Source organism: Rhinolophus sinicus, linkage group LG06, assembly GCF_036562045.2.
Source record: "Rhinolophus sinicus isolate RSC01 linkage group LG06, ASM3656204v1, whole genome shotgun sequence".
Classification (NCBI taxonomy): Eukaryota; Metazoa; Chordata; class Mammalia; order Chiroptera; family Rhinolophidae; genus Rhinolophus; species Rhinolophus sinicus.
In genome coordinates, this window is record NC_133756.1 from 25119499 (window position 1) to 25141420 (window position 21922).

Genomic DNA, 21922 nt, shown 5'->3' on the forward strand with positions numbered 1-21922 from the left:
AGGGGACCCCCCCCCAATGGCTATTTTCTTGATTCAGTGCTATTTCTGGCATTGTGTGCTACAAGGTGAATTTGAGCTTTTCTCACAGGCCTGGGATGCCTCCGTCACAAAAGTGACCGGCAGACTCTACTCAAAACATTTTAGTGTCTGTTCCAGAACAAGCCAGTGTTCACTAGAACATGAACACTTAAACCAATTGCACATCCAGGGTTCCGGCACTTGGTGTTAGTTTGTTGTTGTTTCCACATAGGTGAGCACTACCTATTTTGGAAGGCCACAAAGTAAGACTTTTTTTTTTTTCTTTTTAAAATCAGTCGGGCAAAAAGTTTTTCCCTACATTCTACTGTCTGATGAGATTGGAGAGCAGCAAGAACTTGCTGTCAGCAGTCATTTTACAAAAACAGCGCAGGAAGTAGGCGGCACCTACACCATGTTGTGGTGATTGTTCCTGTCAATTATGTCCACAGGTGAGAGGATCTCCTTCCTGATGGCAGGGGGAGGCAGGGCGAGTGTCATCTTGGCCTTGAAGAGGTCGGACACGAAGAAAACCTGCAAGCACAAATCAGACATCCAAATCAGTGACTGACATCTGGGATCTGGGGATGAGCAAAGGAAGGGGATAAGACCGTGGACTTTAGGAAAAGGGGGCCCTGAACCACAGATATTTGACTAGGGAAGCACCATACAGGTCACACAGTCCAATCCTTCTTGTACATACAGGGAAACTGAGGCGCAGAGAAGGGCCGTGACCTGCCCCAGGTTGCACAGAGTTCAGTGCTAGGGACTCCCAGTCCACTGCACCATATCTGCAGCCCCCACTACCTTATTTCTCAAAGCAAATGAACAGCAATGAAAGATAAATCCCTACACAAAGGAAGCAAGTCATAATTAAGTCCGTCATTAATCACAATACTTTCCCTTTCCTTACAAAAGACCTAATCCCTATCAGCAAGAGTTGGAGTAAGGAAGCAGTTGTGACGACTTTTCCTGGAAGCCCAGTGATATCAACAGTCTGATGGGGGTCAAGAAGCCAGGGCCTCATTGCTGAAGGAGTCAGCAACCAACCCGGAGGAAAGGTCAATGAAAACTCTCCTATTGCTCATCTCACGGCCTTCCTCCCTCTGAGCATGCGACACACTGAGTCTCTCTTGAATCACTGAGAAACATTTACTGAACACCCACTTGTGAGGGTATAGGGATGGCTCAGGCAGAGTCCCTGTCTCAATTAGCTTCTGATGAAAGATTTAAGAACTTCTGATAAGTTACCAGAGTAAGAAAAATTTATGCTTTGTATTACATGGCAAAATAAATACACAGACATCCATTTGAGCCATTTAGCAACAGGAGTTTGTATTAAGTAACCCTAAGTGGCACCTATCAGTCATGTAATGTAATAGGAAACATATGGCTGGGTTTCGAAATGGGAAATAAAACACTGTCCAAGTTCCTATGTCTAACAGCTTTCTGGATAGAAATGTCTTTGTCCTGCAGAGGGTCATATGCTCACTATTGATGATGGCACTGTGACTTCATTCTGGACACATTCTAGGCAAGAAATGAAGTTCTTCATGAGAGTTCACACCAACAGCACGGCTCCAGCAGCCAGGGCCTGGCTGCGCTAAGGACTTGGATCATTTGTTGAACCAATTGCCACAATGTCCCATCTCTAAAATTGCATCAATCAACAAAGTGCCACAAAAATCACAGCGATGCTGGTTACCCCCAGGAGAGCTGGGTGACTAGAAGACAAAAGTGGAACCGAGACTTACACGTCACTGTAAAACCGTTTAATACTTTTTGAATTTTGTACCCATTACATATATTATTTACTCAAATGTCTAATTATTATTGTTTGTAAAAAAAAAAAAAAGATTATAAATAAGAAAAGCAGGCCAGGATATTTCTATGTTACTATAAAAAAGCCAAGCAATTTAAGATTTTAATATATTTACAGTCTGAGTGCTATTGAATTAGCACTTTGCAAAGGAAAAAAATTAAGCTTTGTGTCCCTGTCTTTTCTAAAGAGGTATGAGAACTGTGGCACAGAAAGATTTATCTCCTTGACAGACTTGAGGACCAGGAAGGAACAGATCTGTATACTCAGCCCTGCCATGAGGCTCTGGGCTCCCCCGCTCGGGAACCTTTGCAGCTCAGAGAAGGTGTTTTCACATGCCTCCACTGTAAGGAAATACTAATAAACATGATTAAAGTGACATGTGGAGGTAAACTTTTCAACTCTTCTCTGACAGGTACAGAGCCAATAAACATCCTCATCTCTACCTGGAAATTACCTTCCCCTCCTTCCTTCACTGTGTCCTGAGGGAAGTTATGATCAATCCTTCCACTGCTGGTATTACAACTCTGCTTCCTCAAGCCCAGCAGCGATAGGTCGCTCCACCAAATAAGTGCTCCCACTACTGTCATTTCTGAGAGCAGAAATCCCAGCCTCATCCCATCTGCTCAGGGCAAATATAGCAGGGGACAGTCTCCCCACCCCCAAACAAACAGAACCCCTTCAAGATCCTGACACCACCTTAGTCTATTGGCTTATTTCCCAATTTTAATTTTCTTAGCGTGTATCCGCTACGTACTAGGGTTTCTGTTTCCTAACTGCAAGATAGGGAGAATATAAAGGTTAAAGGCAGCAATGTACTTGAGAAGAAGATCTAAACCTGTGTCTGGTACATCGTTCAAGAAAAGGTATTCCTTTCTGTAATGCTCTGGGCACCCAAGTAATGACTGGACCTAGAAATTGCCATGCCCTCTCATGTCTCTAAAACTCTGTGATTCAGGCTTTCTTCCTAGATGGGAGGCTTTTCGAGGATGGGACCCTGGACCTAATCACCCTATATCACCCAAAGCACTCAGCACCGAGCTTTGGACACACCAGGGGTTCAATAAGTGTTTGTTGTTGAATTGCTAAACTCCTCTCTACTGGAAGCAAGCACTCTGGCCCTTGCATCCTGTCGGCACATACAACGCCTACGGACTTCAGGGGAACCATATTCTGACACACCACATGCACACAGCCAAGCGGCAAGATGAAAAGTTGAGCCGGGGCCAGCAGAACCCCCCCTCCTCAAGCTGTATTTCACTTTCAGCGTGGCTTGAAGTTACACAAACACTTTTTTGCGATCATAAAACACGGTCCTGTCAAGACTCAAACAGGGCTCAGTCTTCCTAATGCTTGAACAGCAGAACACCAAAAGGACTTGTAAGAGTGAAAACTTCTTGGCTTGGAGCAGTTCCATTTCCTGCAGAAGATGATTTCCCCCCAGAAAGAAAACCCAGAGGCCCAGGCGGGAAAGGGAAGGGTCTATATAAATTAGAGAGCTATCTTAAAACAAATCCACTGGAACAAACCCACTCCCAGCCGCAGTCCCACTCCACACATCTTCTCTGTCGTAAGAAAGAACACATTAGATAATACAGAGTCTCAGCAAACACGAAATCCATACCCGAAGCACCAAGAGGAGTTCTGTTACACTGCCCTGAGCACATACTTTCAACTCCACCTCTCCTCGTCTGCATTTTATAAATTGCTTTTTTGGAAAAATGCAATCAGTAAACACTTATTGAACATCTCTCTGTGCCAAGCCCTGAGATTATAAAAATAAATATACATAAGACAGTGTCCTTTGCCCTCCAAGAGTTCACAGGGCAATGAGGGAGAGATCCAGGTAAACAGACCCCTACAATGCAGTGTTTTAAGGATTATGATATGGGGAAGCCAGGGTGTTAAAGAAGCACAGAGAGTGTGGCCTCCAACCCAGGCTGAAGGGGAGGGGAGAGGGCCTTAGAAGGCTTTCCCCAAAGGAGGTATATTTGAGCTTAGCTTTGAAGGATAAGTAGGAGTTAGCCAGGTGGTGAATGCCAGGAATGTTGTTCTAGGCAAACGGAGCAGTGTGTGCAGAGGCACGGCAGTGAGAGAGGACAGACAGCACAGCATGTTCGGGAGCTGCAGGAAGCTCGGCATAGCGAGGGCCAAGCGGTGATGAGGCCGGAGAGGACAAAGCCTCCTAGGACACGCTGAGGAATTCGGACCTTATCCTCTTGTCCTTAGGAGCTGTTGTCAAAGCTGAAAAGGGAACAGAATGTTGGGAAGACTCGCACTGAGATTATGATGGCATTTAAGACGGAGAAGGAATGAGAAGGGGTGCAGAGCCCGAAGGCAGGACGCTACTACAGAAGCCAGGAGAGGGTGAGTCCTGAACTACAACCATGCAGTGATGACAAAAAAAGAAGAGATGGCTTCTGAAACGTTGAAGACAGAAGTGCAGTGGGGAGGTGTAAGTGTGCAGGAGGAGGTAATACTTTTCTGTCCAGTTCTGTTTTCACCTCTAGAAATCTTTGCACTTGTTCCCATCAAAACTTTAACCTTGGGTAACTATGCTAGTGAAACAAATTGCAGCTGTGCTTTCCTTTGACTTCTAATATTTTGGCTTCCTCTGATATTGTCTTGGGGAAGTGGTTCTGACCTCCTGCTGTGTCAGAATGGCAGGCTATTCTGTGATCCAATTCACCCAAGCACTCAGGACAATATAGCCCTTCCATCAAGAGCAAGGCTACACAGAAACAAGGCAACCCCAGGCCGGAGGGATCCCATTCACTGTGACGAGGCGCTAAGACATGTGCAGGGAGGCTCCTTGAAAATGGTGACTATTGTTATTACATTAGCATCGTGTCACCATCACCCACTCCCCTTGTATAAGCTTTCCTTTTTGGAGTAGAATAGCAGACTTGTCTTCAAATCCAAGTTTTGCCATTTTCAGCAAAATATCTAAATGAGGAATCCATTACCTACTTCAGAGGGTTACTCTAAGGATTATATGACCTAACAAAAGGCACAATTGTGACCCATCACCCAGTGTCCAGTAAAAGGTTAGTAAATGGGAACCGTTATCACTGGCTTGTGTGTTCAGTGCCTACCTACACAAAGTCACTTACTTATCTTCTCCTTCCCCTGGTGTGGAAAGTGAAGAAAGAACTAGACAAAAAAGGAAAAGGAGAGAGGAGAAAATAGGAAATGATTAAGATGAATGAGCATGTGACAGCCTGTACGGATTCAAGCTGGACATGAAGACCACGTACGAATGGAAACTTTCCATTGGACAGATAAGGGCTTGTACTCAAAGGCCTATAATTTCTGGGGCTATTTTAGAGAATGAGTCAGCACAACTAACAAGGAAGAAGCTCCGATGTCTTGTTGCCGGTATTCACCGACCCCGGAGATGCTGGCCGGGCTGCTGCCTGGCTGAAGCTCACCAAGAACCGAGCTGGCCAGAAACAAGAAGCCTGGTGGTAGCCAGGTTTCCACTCCCATTGCTGCAAATGGCCAAGTCAGCAAATTCTCAGGGTCATTGTAAGGGCGGATTATGAGAACAAAATTGTCCTTGAAATGTTTATGGAATCCCTGAGTGTTTCAACTCCTGAGAGTGTGTAAGTGAACTCCTTGAAGATAGGAATCATGTCCTTATTCATCAGGATGTTTATAAGTCCCTGTTGAGCTTAGATGCCGGCACAAATCAGATAAGTATAAAGGCAGAAGAATTTTGGAATGTTAGAAAAAGAAGAAGACTGAGAGTTATCTATTCTAGTATTTCTCAGACTGTCATCCTCACAATATATATTTCAGAATCAGCTGAGGCCTTGAAAAAGCAGATTCCTGGGTCCACCCCTGACCTACTGAAAGTTTGGCCTGGAATCTGCATTGAACAAACACTACTGATGTTTGTTATGCAGACTAACGTTAGGAGAACCGTAGTGGACAGCCAGTAGAGATGAACAGATTGGCTCAAATCCTAGACCCGCCAGTTACTGGCTATCTGTCTTAGATATCATGTAGTCTCTTTGAGAGCAGCTCCTTTATTTGTATACAGGGCTTCATTAATACCTTCTTGAGCAGCCCTTACGTTTTCTCTTCGGTACCCATACTGAACTTTTATTGACCTTCTGTCTTAGCATTGGGCATAGGCTATAATGCATGATGCTTTAAATGCTGTCACGTGTCCCCTTTAGACTGTGAGCTGCTCAGGGGAATGAACTGTGTCCAGAGCTCGGCAGCTGGAGCCCTCAATAAATCTAGTCCACTCTTCACGTGAGGAGAGACACCATGGGCTGTTCCTTTTGCATACATCCCCATGCCTTGGCCCTGGGATTTCCTTTTGGCATCCTGCTCTACCATAATAAGCAATTTATAGATTAAGAAATAATTTTCTTGTGGGCTGCAGTGTGCTGCCGTGGGCTACCGTGTGCTGCCATGAGCGGCCGGTGGCCAGCGTGAGCAGCCAGCAGCCGGCGAGAGCTGCCATGAGCTGTTGTGAGTGGCTGACAGAAGACTGGTGACTGACCGCCTCACCCGGGGGGGGCACAAGGCTCATAATACCAGCATGGGCCAGGGAGCTGTGTCCTACACAGAGAAACAGCAGCTTAAACCGGAGTGGGGGGGAGGGGGGTGGAAGAAGGGGGAGAAAAAAAAAGAAAGAAATTATTTTCTTTGCAGGAGAAAGCCTTGGGACCTGGCTCACCTTTATGCCGTTAAGTATAATAAGTGTCTGAAGAAAAGCCATTTTTGGCAGCCCTGTTTTTTGACTAAATGGGAGTTACCTGATTGCAATCATTACTTTGATATGTACCACAATAAAGAGCTTTCAGTGGCTTTTGGCACTGGGAATATTTATGATTTCCTAATGTATCGGAGAGGGAACATGATGGGGTGGAAAGAGTGTCACACTAAGAGTCAGGATCTAGTCCCCAAATTGCTGCTGGGCGAGCCAGGCTAAGTCACACTCTTGTCTAGGCTTGACTTTACACAAACTGAAGAGGTTTATGATCTCAGATGATGGGTCTGCACTGTATGTTGTGCAAATGTCACTTAAAAATCTACCTTTCCATCGTTATTGTAAGGCTCAAATGGAGGAATTTATGTGAAAACACTTATAAAGAGCTATTCAAATCCTACTTCAGGTACCATCATTCAAGAGCATCTTGCTACGGAGGGACGTAAAGGAAGTTAGTCTCAGAAAACGGAGGAGAGTTTGGAGCAGCAGAGGGAAGCAAGTTGCTGGCAGTCCTAACGGTATCTTTCCAAGGAGCTTGACACGAAGTCATTTCTAGGCTATCACGACAAAGGCATTGTGGAAGGGAGGACCCAGAGCACTGACTGCTCTGTCAATGGGGTGCTAGACCCGGCAGCAGGCAGAGTTCAGGAATGTGGTACCCAAGGATGACAGAGGCCGGCCAAAGGCAGGGACCCCCACTCCCAGAAATCCGACATTTTCAGGCTGAAAGAGTGAAGGGACCACTGTCTATTGAGCTCACCTCCCCCATTATCCCATAAGCTCCATTGTTTTGAATTCCTAGGGTCAGAAGACAAACCGTACTCTCACGGATCTCCAAGTCTGTATTACTCCTTCTGCACGAAATGCCTATCTTTTGCATCTCAAAAAAAATGTCCACTCATCTTTCGAGAATTATCTCCTCTTCTAGCCTTCTAACAGCCTCAAGAAGAATGAACTATCCCCTCTCTTATGCTCCCACTGTTCCCGGGAGAGGGTACCATCCTAGCAGCTGTGCCCTTCAAATGCATGTTTGTTCACGTGTCTGCCCACCCCTCAGATTAGTGTTTTTCAAACTGCATGTCACAAATCATTAGTAAGTTACAAAATCAATATACTAGGTGGTTACCACCAGCATGTTTAAAGGTTAAATTAAAAATATTAGAATGTATCACACACAGTAAGGGTAAGTCTTATTTTGTGAAATATTTTAGTTATGTGTGGGTGTCTCCATTGCGTTATGATGTAAAATGTATTTGTTATCGATTGTGGTCAAGTCTTGGAAAGCTACTGCATTCTAAGCTCTTTAAGGACCAACTCTTTTTAGAGCCAAATCTTTACACAAAACCTAATACTTAGCACATAGGACACATTCAGTCAATGTGTTGCATGTGCCAAGCCTGGTACATCTTTTATTCTTTGAATTCTTAATCCAAAGATTGTATAAAGTTATTACTATACCCACTTCATAGAATGGGAAAAGGTTGCTGAGCGGAAGTGACTTGCCCAATATGCCTAACTAGCAAGTGTCAGGAATATAACTCCCATTTCTGAGTCGCTGCTTACCATCCACTCCATCCATCTCAGCAGGGGAATGCAAAAGGAGATGGTAAAAGGACTCTGCAAACCGTAGAATACTGCAAAGATACTGCTGTCCTCCTTTAATGGGAGCCAAAATGTATCTCTGCCTCTGCTCCCTTCTCTCTCCCACATCCACATTCCTGGCACCCCTGCCCACTTGACAGTGAAGGCCTGAGTGGCCAAGAGCTAGGCTTTTGCAAGTCCAGAAGAGATTTGGGAGCTCATTTCACCGATTCCCGTGTCCAGGCATGGTCGAATAAACCCAATGGGAATAGGTGGTAATCTCCTCTATTGAAGAAGAGAGAGATCTCACAAATTCATGGTATAGGCCAAGCATGTTTGGAGTTGACTGTTTTCGTCCTGTGAGATAGACTCAAGACCCCTGTATCTGGTTCCTACTCTATCATTGCGTCCCTGGGCATGTCACACACTCTCTCTCTGCCCCCTAGTTTCCTCCTGAGGGAGTTGTCATCACTGAACTCTTCTTCACATTCACATTCTTGCTTGTCTCTTTACTTCACTGGGGCAAAGACAAAGAAAACCCTCGCCCTGCCCTACATCCTGGAGGAAGACAGCAGCACAAAAAAAGAGTAACTGCTAGCACAGCCCCACCCCCGGGAAGAGGAAAACCAGGAAAGACTCTGCTGTGTGTTTATGAAATTCACGAGCAGCTGCTTCCTCTGCCAAACCCACAGCAATGGCGGCCTGGCCCTGCCCTGACCCCTCCCAAGGCCCCATAATTTGCCATCTGTTAGAAGGTCAAGGGAGGAGGTGACCAGATAGGCAAGTTGTCACCAGATAGGAAATGAACTGATGTCTGTCTCTTCATCTGAGTCCCTGGGTTACACCAGGGGTTGGGCATGGTGAGCACAGCTGAAGAGTTCACATCTTGGTAGAACTGTGTGTGTGTGTGTGTGTCTGTGTGTGTGTGTGGGGGGGGGAAGGGGACTGTGAAGGTCAGTATGTGCCTGTGTTTACACTGGCCTGTCTATGTGTGTCTGTGGTTCTGAGTGCAGGTGAGAAACGGAGAGGATGTGTCTGGGTACAACTGGATCTGTCCACATGCCTCTGTCTCTCTGGGCGCTGGCTGTCTACTTTTGTCCTGTGTACCTCCATTCAGGCCCACCTGACCCTATGTGCCCATGTCTTCATATTGAGTCCATCACGTCGTGTATGTTTTCTGTCTGTGTTGGGTGCCATTGTCTCCCTCTCCGAAAAGAGTTAGTTCAACGAGTGAGCAGTGGGGGAGGAAACCAAACCCCCTCCTGTTTGGCATGTGATTTTTGTCTAGACATGTCTGTTGTTGTGACAGGCTTTACTCTCAGCAGACTTGGGAAAGGGCTTGGCTGTCATGGCCTGTTGCCTAAGGCTCTGCAGTGACTCAGCCAACATTCTAGGGGGTGCACAGCACTCACTGGGGGCTTAGAACCGTGTCATGATCTCCAAGTAGAGGCCACCTTCGTGGGCATGACAGGGAGAGGGTTTCCTCTGAGAAAGCAGGTCTCCAAAATCAGCTGTGCCATAGAATCTGTGAGAGAAGGTCATGGGGCTCCAACATCAGGGCCTTCAAGATCAATTCACAGTTGAGGAAACTTGGCTCAGAGGGGAAGTTCCTTGCTATAGGTCGTAAGCTAATTCATCACTCATTCTTTAATGCTTATCAAGCACCCACTGTGTCAGCCACTGTACTAAGTGTTGGGAATGAATAGCCAGAAAGTTAAGCCACGGATTTTGCTATTGAGGCACCCGCAATCTAGATGGGGAGACAGCCATATGATCAGGCAATTACGACAGAGCCAGGCTGAATGCCACAGCAGAAAAAACATGCAAGAGGCCATGGCAACACTAGAAGAAAGTTAGATGAATTCTTTATTCAGCGAAGACAGAGGGAAGGTGTGGTACACTAAACAATGGCCCGCAAAGATGTCCATGTCCCCACCCCCAGAGCCTGCAAATATGTTACCTTACATAGCAAAATAGAGTTGCAGGTGTCATTAAGTTAAAGATCTTGCGATGGAGAGATTACTCTGGTTTATACAGGTGAGTCCAATGTAATCACACTGGTCCTCATAAGAGGAAGTCAGGAGAGTCAAAATCACAGAAGGACATGTGATGATGGAAACAGAGGCCAGAGAGAATGAAAGAAAGTGATCTGAAGATGCTATGCTGCTAGTTTTGAAGATGGAGGAAGGGGCCACAAGCCAAAGAACAAAGGCAGCTTCTAGAAGCTGGAAAAGTGAAGGAAACGGACTCTCGCTAGTACCTCCAGAAGGAACGCAGCCCTGCTAACACCTTGACTCTTTAGCCCAGTGAGACCCCTTTTGGAATTCCAAACTCAAGAACTATAAGAAAATGAATTTGTGTTGTTTTATACCACTAGGTTGGTGGTAATGTGTTCCAAGAGCAACGTGAGACACTAACAGAGAAGGTTGGATCAGAGATGAGGTGAAACATGAAACTGCATGTCCCCATCAAAGGGGACCGCCATGTTGGAAAATATTCGCAAGCTTGGTGCGCCTGGAGAGGAGCAGGAGACGAGCCCCTTAAAAGAAGCTGGCAGTGCTGGCTCTGTGTCGGACCACCTCCTGGCTTCTCTACCTTCTCTCCATTGCACTTAATCCTTCTTTTTTGTTTCTTGTATATATATGTATATATATTTTATTTTTCGATTACAGTTGACAGTCAATATTATTTTACATTAGTTTCAGGTAGGTGTACAGCAGTGGTTAGACATTTATATAACTTGTGAAGTGATCCCCCTGGCACCCGTACATACCTAGTTATGACATTATTGACTGTATTCCCTACACTGTACTCTACAGCTCCATCACTCTTTTGTAACTGCCAATTTGTACTTCTTAAACCCTTCCCCTTTTTCACCCAGCCATCCAACCCCACTCCCATCTGGCAGCTTAATCTTTCTTAGTCACTGTTTTCTCATCTCTTCAGTGAGGACAATGATGGATATAGGATTCAATATAGGATTTTGGGGGGACTGAAGATGATCTGGGTAAGTACTTAATATAGCGGCTGGCACACTAACTCTCAATACATGTTAGCAAATATTATTTCTCAGTTAAATTAATGGGAAGTCCACAGAAGCATGGCTTAGGAAGTGATGATCAGACAGAGTGGGGAATGGACTCTGAGTTCTTGGCACCCTGTGCCACGGTCTTGTACCACACTGTACTGCCTCTTTCTTGGTCTGTTTCAAGATCCATCCAACATAGCCACATTCATGGATGAGAAGAGAACTTGGCTTTTCTTGGGTTTCACTGGGACAGTCAGCCTTGATTCTTGGGGGAAAGTTCTACAAGACATAGCAGAGCAGAGGCCACAGGTCCCTGCCTAGGCTACGAGAGCTATGCTGAACTCCAGGAAAGCACGTGATAAAGCTATAAAACCTGTGAGGCAGACACCCTCCATCCTCCTCACGGTTCCCTCTCCCGGGTGTCTTCAGATGGCCTCTTGGTACTCCAGACCCATCTCCGCTCAATCCAGGGTCCTGAACTATCCTTCTGTCTTCCTTACAATTAAAACCTGGATGACAGAGCTTACGATGGGAAAGGACCGACTGCCTTCTTTTCCCCAAGCTAAACATCTGCGAACTCCTATGCTGACCAGCCACAGCTTCTTGCCCTGGCCTCTCAGATGGCCTAAATGAAGTGGATCACTCAGTGCTGTGATTCAGAGCCACTCAGGACCGTGAGCTCTGGAGTACCAGCCTGGGTGTTAGGTATTTGGACAAAAATAATAAGACCCAGTCCCTTCTCTCATGTGTTCACTACTAAGGGGGCAAAAGACAAGGAAAGATATTTATCCGACAAGGAAAGATATTTATCACCCCTTTCCTACCCACCTTAACACTGTAAAACAGGCTTTCAAACTCAAAGCGTTGGTTGGAAAGGCCCTTGTGACACCCTTAAATTATGCTCTTTATGTAGCTGTCTATGCTGCTTATGCCTTGGGTTAACTTTGGCTGACCTTGGGTTCAGTGATCATCCCACCTTGCCAAGTGCAGAGGGCAAAGCTTTGGAATCAGTGAGCATCTGCGAGCACCTATTAGCTAGCTCTGACCTTGGGTGACTTGAGCCTCAGCCATCACTTTGAGCCTCAGTTACCTCATCTGTAATATGGCTTCATGGACCTAAAAGGTAACAATGGGTAAAGGATCTACAACGTGCCAGCGCAGAGTAGGTCCTACAAATGCTAGGACCAAGTTCCTATCTTGTGCTACAGTGGCCAAACAGGATAAAACTCAGACCCCTCATTTCCCTTCTTGAAAATAACCCTGGTCGTCCTGAACACTTTGTCTAATTGTGCATGGCCAGTGCTCTGGGATGTAAAAGAGAGGAAGGCAATGAAGGACTCCCTCATCTTTTAATTTTTTTTAATTGGGGGTGCAGGACACTCTAATTAGGGCAGTGGCGCCAAGGAAACACAACAGCAGACCCTGTGGGCCTTCTCCTGCAGAGAAGGGCAGTCAGCAAAGGTTTACCCTTTAGTGCATACACCCATCCCCCACTGTCACTTTACATTAAAGGGCCAAGCATCAGAGAACAAGCTGGTCAGTGACAGCTGCTCTCATTAGCAGCTTGTTCTCCCAATTTCTCACCCTTCTTTTCCTTGACTGAAAAAGAAACAAACAACAAAAAAAAGGGGAAAGGAAAGTAATGAATCAAAACAGCCAGTCTATTAGGTTAGGATTCCCATGCCAGGTTGGCAAGCAGCTCAGATGTTCCTTTCGTTATGGTGTCCACTCTGATCACCCCAACTCCTGGTTCCTCTTCTTGACCACTGCAGTCAGACCCCCATCGGCCTGCTGAAGCACCCTGTCTGTGTCTCCATTGCAGCCCCACATTGTACTACAACTGCTGTGCTTGGCCCAGCTATGGGAGCGACTGGGCTGGGATTTCCTTAGGTGCAAGGGCTTTGCCTTATTCTTCCCTCCACGTTCAAGAGAATGTTCCTGACAGGGTTCTCAGGAGAGGGTAGATCATCTCACTGACTCTAATTAAGCACATTTAATGATTAAGCACATTTACTTACTCTGAGCTAAGATCCCTGAGAGGCCTTGGTAATACAGGGAGAATAACATATACGTTGCATATGGTCCCTACCCCCAAGGAACCCAGCCTAAAGGGAGACACACATCAACAATTTCAACAGAGATAAATGCTGTCACAGAAGAGTGGAAGAGGTTGTTGTAGGGCGACGTGGGGCTGCAGCCAGGCTTAGAAATCAGGAAAGGACAGGGGCTGGTCTATATCTCCCTATTGTTCATGATTCTTACTGTGAAAGAGCGAGGGTTATGCTAACAACACAGCCTACACGTGTGGTGCTGAAACATCCAGCCATTACTGTATTCTGGGATTCCTGACGGCCCAGGCTGAGCTCCCCTGAGTAGGGCCCAGGAAGACACAATATTAGAATAGGTATTCAGTCACATTTGCTAAATAAGCCCCGAAAACTTTTAGTAGGCAGGAAAAGCAGAGATTCCTGAGGAGATGGAGGCTCAGAGAGGTGGAATACCTTATCCCACCCAAACTGGAATCAGGGATTAAGCACGTGAAAAGGGTAACCCATTCATTTGGGGTAAACCAGAACGTGACCCATCGCAAGGCCATCCTCTAGGGAACTCTGTGACTTGATGGGTAAGGCCTTAGTCTTCACCAAATCCCCTCTTTTCTAGCCAACATTGAGGTTAGGGTCTGACCAAGTCACCCTAAAGGTCACAGAGACAGACAGAAGTTTCCAAGAAGCTGAGAAGTTCTACTCAGTAGTAAGCGTCCACCAAAGCAGCATGTGAGCACTGAGTCAGAGATTTACACTTGACACATGACCCGGGACAAGTTTCTTCCCCTCTCTAACCCTAAATGTCCTCATCAATGAAGTGAGTGAGTTGGACAAGATCTAAGATCTCTTCCAGTTGCAAAATTCTGTGAGTCCAAATCTGTCATTGTTGATGGAACAGAGGATTTACAGACTCTGTTGGATTAAAACTCACAGGCTTTATTCTCATTTTACTGAAGGGGTCCTGGGTAGGGTGACTCTTCAGATACCAAGCAGAGAAGAGGACGCAGAGCTCCCTGGCTTTGGTCACTGAGCTGGAAACATTTAACAAGCAGGCAGTCCAGAGGTCGGATTATATACTGAGGACAAGATGCTACTTACTATGCAGCAGGCCACCAGGGCTCCTTGAGCAAATCCTGCCAGGACATCGCTGGGATGGTGCTTGTGGTCAGATACACGGGACAGTCCTGTGTAAAAGGCCATCATGATCAGGGTGAACTGCAGGAGTGGCCGGAGCAGGCGGGCACCTCGCCAAGTGAAGCGGGCCTGCAGGTACAGCTGGAGGGTGCAGATAAAATGAACAGACAGTAAGTGACTCGCTACTCACCTGCATTATAATACCAAGTCGATGCATACTACATTTCCACTAAATGCAGTCATCCGGACCTTGGGCGTGGCATGTAGAAAGAGTATTCAACTTGGACACGACCTCAAGCCAGTTATTTAAACCTTGAGCGGTACTTCCTGTACTGAAAAACTAAGAAAAATGGAGCTTTTCTAGGGTGATAAGCTAGAGAGAGCTGAGGAAGATAATATATGAGAATAGCCTTAGCACACTGCCTGGCATGTATTAGACACTTTACAAATATTAGTTCCCTTTTGTCTTCTTCTTGATTGAAACTAATTAAAGAATAACCAGGGTTAGTTAAGTTTTCCTTTTTTACAACTGACAACTCATTCAGTGCATTTGTGTGTTTTCCTGGAGATTATTCTATGCAATCCATGTACTACCTGCCTCTCAGGATTGCCATGGAAATAAGATGTATGATGAGAGGGGGAGGTTATCATGATAGTCACAAGGGGATGCTTATGCTTCAGAAGAAAGCATCTCTATCAAAGGATAAGTTTCTAAGTCACTACTTGGGGCTGTGGATTTTGAATTAGAAAGTAAGGAAACACATAAACCAGCCAGACAATGCCAGAGAGCTTTCAAACAGAGGTTGACAGACACTGGGCTGGGTGGAGTAGGAGAGTAACCTGAAGAAAAATGGAATAAAAAAAAAAAACACCTCTGGCCGAAGCAAAGAAGTTGAAATGACGTCAACTGGGCATTGTCCCCCATAGTTATCTTGCTGCAGTTTCCGTTCTAACCTCTGGGCACAACCTACTTTCCAGGTTCCTGTGGGAACTTGGGAAATGAGGGGGAAGAGGCAATCGGACAAGAGGAACTTCCGACTACAAATCAAAGCAAAAACCAGGAGAAGGGAAGAGAGTGGAGGGGAGAGGGCTGATGGCCTAAAGATAGACCTGTGACAGTGGCAAAGGCGTGACTGCCCTTCCTGAGACAAATGGACATTTTCCTTTTGTTGGTCAGGAAAGAGCACGCCACAGACCAGTCCTGAGGAGACAAGAATGGAAGATTCCGGAGTCACTCTTATCGACGTAGGAAGAGTGTCTAGCACTGAATCCTCAACTACTTGGAAACTGTTTCAAAAACCCAGGCCTGGAGAACAGCAGGAAATTTTATAATCATTATGAAATAACATGAATGTATTATTGGGAAATCTAAGCATAACAAATGAAAAAATAATACAGAATGCTTTGATGTTGTTGGTTGCTAAACAAGTGATTAAAAAAAAAAAATCAAAGGTTTTTCATACGCAAAAAATAACCAGTTAAAGATCTAAAAGAGGTAAAGTCATGGTAATCGCAAAGATGATTAAATAAATAGTAATGAACTTACAAAGAATCACCCAGGGCCCTTATGAAACAAGGGACATGAAGGACAATTTGAATAGAGAGTTCGAATTTGTCTTTATAAGAACACTCATTTTTTAGAACACTTAACTCATAAACTCATATATTGACATGTAAATTCAATCAGATTCCCATGGATATCCTATAAAGATATGGAGAAAAAAACCGTGACAACAATATTCTATAAATAATCTAAAAGGCCAAACCTGTGGAATGAGGGAGGAATAAAATTAAATTAAAATAATAAATAAATAAATAATAATTTACACACATACATACATACATACATACATACAAAAAACAAGCAAGCAAGCAAGCCAGACACTATGATAAGTGCTAAGGACACAGAAATAAGAAGTTACAATTCTTGCCCTACGGAGCACACAGTTGGGGAGATACATGAAAGCAAAAGTAAGTATATTATGGGTTTTATAGGAAGTATGAAAGAAGATCAGGGACTAGGGTCAATTATTATACTTGACTTGAATCCTAAAGATGAATACTGTTTGGTAGGAGTTAAGAGGACAGTCGTGAGGGCTGTGTATTCCAGGCAGAGTGACGACTTAGAAGCCAGCAGAGTGCCAGAGCACTTCTCATAGTTCAGTACAGCTGAAGAGGATGTTGGGGTGGGGTGGGGGTGGGGGTGATGAGAAACAGGGCTACAGAGGCTCGCAGAGGCTATTTAGGAAGGGCACTAGATATCAAACAAAGGCACCTGGCCTCTCGTTAGTAGGCCAGTCTTTTCTAAACCATACTCCATGGCACACTGAGGGTCTTTTAAAAAAAGATTGGTAAATGCTCTCTTCCACATCCTCATTTTCCTCACTTATTATACTTATCACTATTTTTACAGCACATCGACCCGTTGAGTCCCAAGGGGTAAATGTCAACTGTAAGCAACAGTGACAAATGTAACCGTGTGAAGCAAGGCACTTAGTACCATAAAAAATAGTCTGCAGGTCAAAGCCTCGTCCCTTATTTCTGCGGAAATGACCCAACCACAGATTCTGCAATCACGAATAAAAGCTCCCTTCCTTTGGGCAGTTGGGATGGAGATGATGTTGACGTAGCTCCAACTCAACACAAGTCTTCAGGACAGTGGCAAGTTCAGGGAGCAAGGAATAGTGTGTCTATTTGTATTGTGCCCGCTAGGGTCTGATCTCCCTCCAGCAAGTCTTGTGGATGGATGGGGTGTGTTGGATAACAGAAAGAGTCCAGGTTTGCATCAGGAAAACCTCACTGAGCCTCAGTTTCCCCACACATAAAATAAATGTAGCCACCATGGTCACAGGCAGGTGATCATGTAGCTCGAGTGCCTGGAAGCACATGCGGCTGACCACTTCTCTTCATTTGGACCTAGTAGCCCCAAGATTTTCTAATTTCCCTCCCTGAAAAATCTGCAGGTCCGCAGAAAAGGCTGGTTCAAAACCCTGCAACACTTCCCCCCACTTGCAGACTTGAGGTCACGGGCCTTCGAAATCAGGGTGAGGCACAGGAAGGGTGGGTTTCCAACCCAACAAAGCATACCTCTCCCCTTCCACTGACTCAGATACTTAGGCTGGAGCTTCATAAAAGAAAAAAATAAATACAAGAGAGGAACTTGGAGAGGAAAAGACCAGTCATCAGAATAGCTTCAGGAAGACAGCGCTTATGAATGAGAAAGGAGTAGGGAGCCATGGGGAAAGAATCTTTTTGGGAAGCAGTCAGTCATGGTTAGTCTGTGGAGGGAAGCTTGCCCTTGCCCCACCCCATCTATCAGTAGCTAGCACACTTATGGAGAAATGTCTCAAGATCTTGGGATTGACCCTGGTGTCTGCAGTTGGGGCTTCAGGGGAAAGCCCAGCAGTAGTAAAGTGGATTTTGGGGTGAGACAGCCCTGATTCCAATCCTGGCTTTACCACTTAATAAGTGTGTCACTTAACTTTTCTAAACTTCTCACCTGTGAAATAGGTAGAGCAGTATCTAGTGCACTCAAGGCACTCTTCCAGAAACCCACACCACCCTTTTGCCTTAGTAAATGAAATTTAGGCAATGACAGTGGTTGATTTCACAAAAACAAGTAAATTACTAAAGAAAGATTGAACAATGACCTTCCACCCAATGGCTACTTCTGATTTGAGAAGTAAGCGGGTGGCAACAGGCTTTGAGGTTGATCAAAGGACCTGGTAACTCTCTCCTCCCTCCCACACCAATCTAACTGCTCAATGATGCAGATTTTGCTGGTTCATAGCCTCGTTCGCAGGCCAGGGGCCTGGACCTCAGCAGAGTCAGTGAGTACTTTCTGGAGCACCCTGCTCCCTGGGAAACCTGAGCCTGGGGGCATTGTGTGGGTCAGCAGGCTCCATTCATTCCCATTCCACAGGGGCAGGTGCCCCTAATTCAGAAGAGGAAGCCAAACCTCCTGACCACAAGGATGTAATGTCCCGGTTCTGGGCCAAACAACAAGGAGACTTTCTCAGAATCAGAATTCCTACATGGGCTTCCAAAAAGTCCTAGGCACCCTGAAAAAAAAGTGGTTAGGAATGGGGTGAGCAGAGCTGAAGAAAAACTCGGAAAGCCTAAATCACCCTGACCTCTCATAGTCCTCAGCAGCCGTGAGAGCCTGTCTAATCTGTTTTCACTTCCCCATTGGTGGTGGGAAGATCTCTGGGCTGCAAAAATCTGCTTCTCAACCATCAGTGTGACAATGCAGAAAATGCAAAGTGTTTGCCCTGCAATCAGAGCAACTAGATCTGAGTCTTTTCTCTGCTTCATACCAACTGTAAGACAAGTCACACTGCTTCTCTGAATTTCTGCTTTCTCATAAGGAACTCTGTTCATTTAAAAAAAAACAAATAAACAAAACAAACAAACAAAAATCATGTCTGTGAAAGAGACGGGCATGAATAAAATACGTTCCTTTGTGAAAAAAAGAATAAAATCTTAAAGTCCTTTTCTTATACTAAGCTTTTTCATCCAGTTGCTAAAACGGCTGGTTGTAGATACCATGAAGACAACAATAGAAAAGTAGATACCTGCATCCCCGCCCCCCACCTCCCCCCAACCAAATGATGTGTGTGAAAGTCTCTGGCACAGAGAACTCACTCCATGAATGGAGTTCTCTTCTTCCTGGTCCTAGCTTTAAAATCGGGGTCCTGTAGAATTTCAACAAAACCTCCTTAGAAAGCCCTGGCTGAATTCTAGCTGGCTCCTGGGGTCTGAACCAGCAGAGTCAGATGAGGGTGACTCACAGCCCCGTTCTTGCTAAGTCATTTGTGTTTCATTACACGATTTGCATACTGGTGAAACAGGTCGGTACTGTCCTTTCCCTTCATTTCCATCGCTCTTGGGACAGCTCTGCTAAGAGTGAAAAGGAGGCTTTTGTCCCTCCTTGTGTCCCAGCCTGCTGTCTTCCTGGAAGTCTGTCCAGATCACTGACACCCACAGGGAGACAGTTTCTCCCTCTCATCTCCTCCATGGCGCACGCTTGGCTCTGCTTCATGTGCCCGGTGACTCGTCTACATGGTGCAGAACTGGAACCTCTCTCTGGAAAATCATTCAACTACTTTCAGGACAAAAGAGAAATATTTGCTTTAGTTGATCTTGCTCCTTCTTTAGAAGGGAATCAGATCTTATTTTCTGTCACTATCAGGGAGAGAAAAAGAAAGTATCATTTTGCCGAGCACTGTTCTAGATACTGTGCTAGGTGCTTTAAATGACACAACCTGCAGTTTGCACAGTCATCCTGGTAGATGGACACCACTGTGCCCATTTTACAGATGAAGAAAACAAGGCCAAAAGAGGCCACGTCACTTGTTCAAGGTAACAAGAGGCATGATTTACATGAAGGAAGATTTGCCTCTTTCTAAGTTCATGCTCTAACCACAGAACCATCTGGCTTCTTTAGGGAATTAGTGCTTTGCACACAAAGTATTGGTCTTTTCTATTGTACTTATATCTTTGGAGAAAAGAACCAATTTGAGGGGACTACATAGCTGTCATGAACGAAAGAACAACCTGCATGGGGCATTTGAACTTCGGGCTCCTCTCATTTACTGTTCACATGCTTTTGTAACACCCATCCCTGAAACACAAGTGGCCAGCTTTTGTGAGAGTTAGAGTAGAATCTCTGAGCTGACCTTAAGGTAAGGAGAGCCTGTGAATTGTCTTAGTGCACCTCCCAGCAGAGGTAACAACCCTTTCCTCTGTACTCTAACCCTTTATTCCACCCTCAGTCAGAGAACTCATCCCATTGTTTGGCAGCTATGTACTTTTCAGGCTTTCCACACAAGATGTGAACTCTTGTGGTGTCCCTGGATGCTGACACAGGTCTGACACTGGTCACTGACACTGGAAGATGGATGGATGGATGGATGGATGGATGGATGGGATAGAGAGGGACAAAAGGAAAAACATCTGGCACAGCGGTATATTCCCCTTGGAAACCACAATCTTGTTTCTGCAGTTTCAGACACTCCCAGGATCTGTGGGAATGTCTCGTGGGCACACCAGACCCCAGTGCTCCAGGATTCCTAACACGTTGAACAAACCTCAATGACTAACAACCACAGGCTGGAGAACATGGCTGTCCGAGGACAACCACTTCCCTGTTTCCTTGGTACCCAACCTACCCTCCACACATAAACAGTTCTCATGGGCATCGCAGTCAAGAGTCAATAGGTAAAGAGTTCAGCGAAGAGGCAACCAAGACCTTTCCGACACCACACAGGCCCCTTGTGATCTATCAAGTGAGTGATGAGGAGACAAACAAAGTTCTGACTGGAATGGACAGAAGCTCAGTTTCCCTAGTGGAGATAAACAAAGAAGCGAATACATAGTACGTCAGAGGTGAGAAGTTGTGTGTGTGTGTGTGGGGGAAGCCACAAAGGATATTAGGGAGTATCGGAGGAGGGGACTGTCATTTTACACAGGGTTGCCAGGGACGGGCAAGGGGGCAAGGGGGCAAAGAGCAGAGTCCTGGGAAAGGAACACAGCAGGAGCAGCAGGCCCCAGAGGAATGCACTGCTGCCTAATCTGAGCTGCAAAAGGAGGGGTCAGGGCAGATGCTACCACAGGTCTTCTCAGCAAGTAACGTGCCCTCCACCCCTGGCTTCCTCTCAGATCAATGCTGTACTGAACGGAGCACCTGCCGTTCTCAAAGCACCATCCTTCTTCCCACCTCTACACAGGTAGTGAGTCCTTCCAATCCTCCCACCTTCATCCGACTGGAAACCTTCCCTGGCTTCTGCCACTGTCCACTCTTGGGTAGCTGCTACAATTCTCAGCTTCCACCATCACCAACACATCCCCTTGCTTCTCCCCTGCACAATGAACCGGACTATTGTCATTGTCCACCTGCTTCTCTAGACTGCACTCCCCAAGGACTGTGACCATGCCTTCCTAATCTCCATATTCCCACCCCTGGCACGGTGGTTGGTGCATCAGAGCCACTCGCTAAATATGTGCTGGATGCTGAATGTTGAATGCACAGGGAAGTTCCTGGAGGGCAGACCCCAGGTCTGATTTAGCTCAGTAGCCCCCGAAGGTGACACAACAGAGGAGACAGCAGATACGTTACACGAATGGGTGCCTGCCCTGCTGTTGGCATTTTAGCTGGACATCTTCAGTCCCTGACTATGGAAGTGCAGGGCCAATCCAGATGTGGTGCTCTGGGGTGGAGGCCAGGGCTCACGGGTGGGAAGCACCATTGATGTTTATATACGCTGTGGGATTTTTCTCATTAGAATATGCATTAACAAGCCCTAACCTCATCCTTAAGGTTCCGTGCCCAGAGATAATTTGGTGTTTGGGGAATGGTTTTTCCAAGCTAACTATTTTACAAATCAAAACCTAATACGGAATGCCCTGCAAAGCCCTGGGAGGCTTGACATGGCAGCTGGTGCTGAAAGGCCTGTAGTTAGGGGTGGCTGATGCTTCTGGGCGGCCACTCTCTTTGAACTCCATGGTAATGTGGGCCTAAGTTTGTCCCTGAGGGCCTCCCATCAGCAGTTAGGGTAGTTCAACCTTCTTTCAAA

At 45.8% G+C, this 21922-nt stretch overlaps 1 protein-coding gene across 1 annotated transcript in view; it reads right to left on the reverse strand.

The window, feature by feature from the left end:
* Positions 1-286: 286 nt before the first annotated feature.
* PLPP3 (phospholipid phosphatase 3) overlaps positions 287-21922 on the reverse strand; it is an 80193-nt gene continuing 58557 nt past the window's right edge. Inside the window, exons 5-6 of the mRNA XM_019742528.2 lie at positions 14313-14489; positions 287-549 (exon numbers count right to left, since the gene is read on the reverse strand). Of these exons, the coding sequence (XP_019598087.1) occupies positions 424-549; positions 14313-14489 (303 nt within the window). The 3' untranslated portion in view covers positions 287-423. The remainder of the gene's footprint in view (positions 550-14312; positions 14490-21922) is intronic.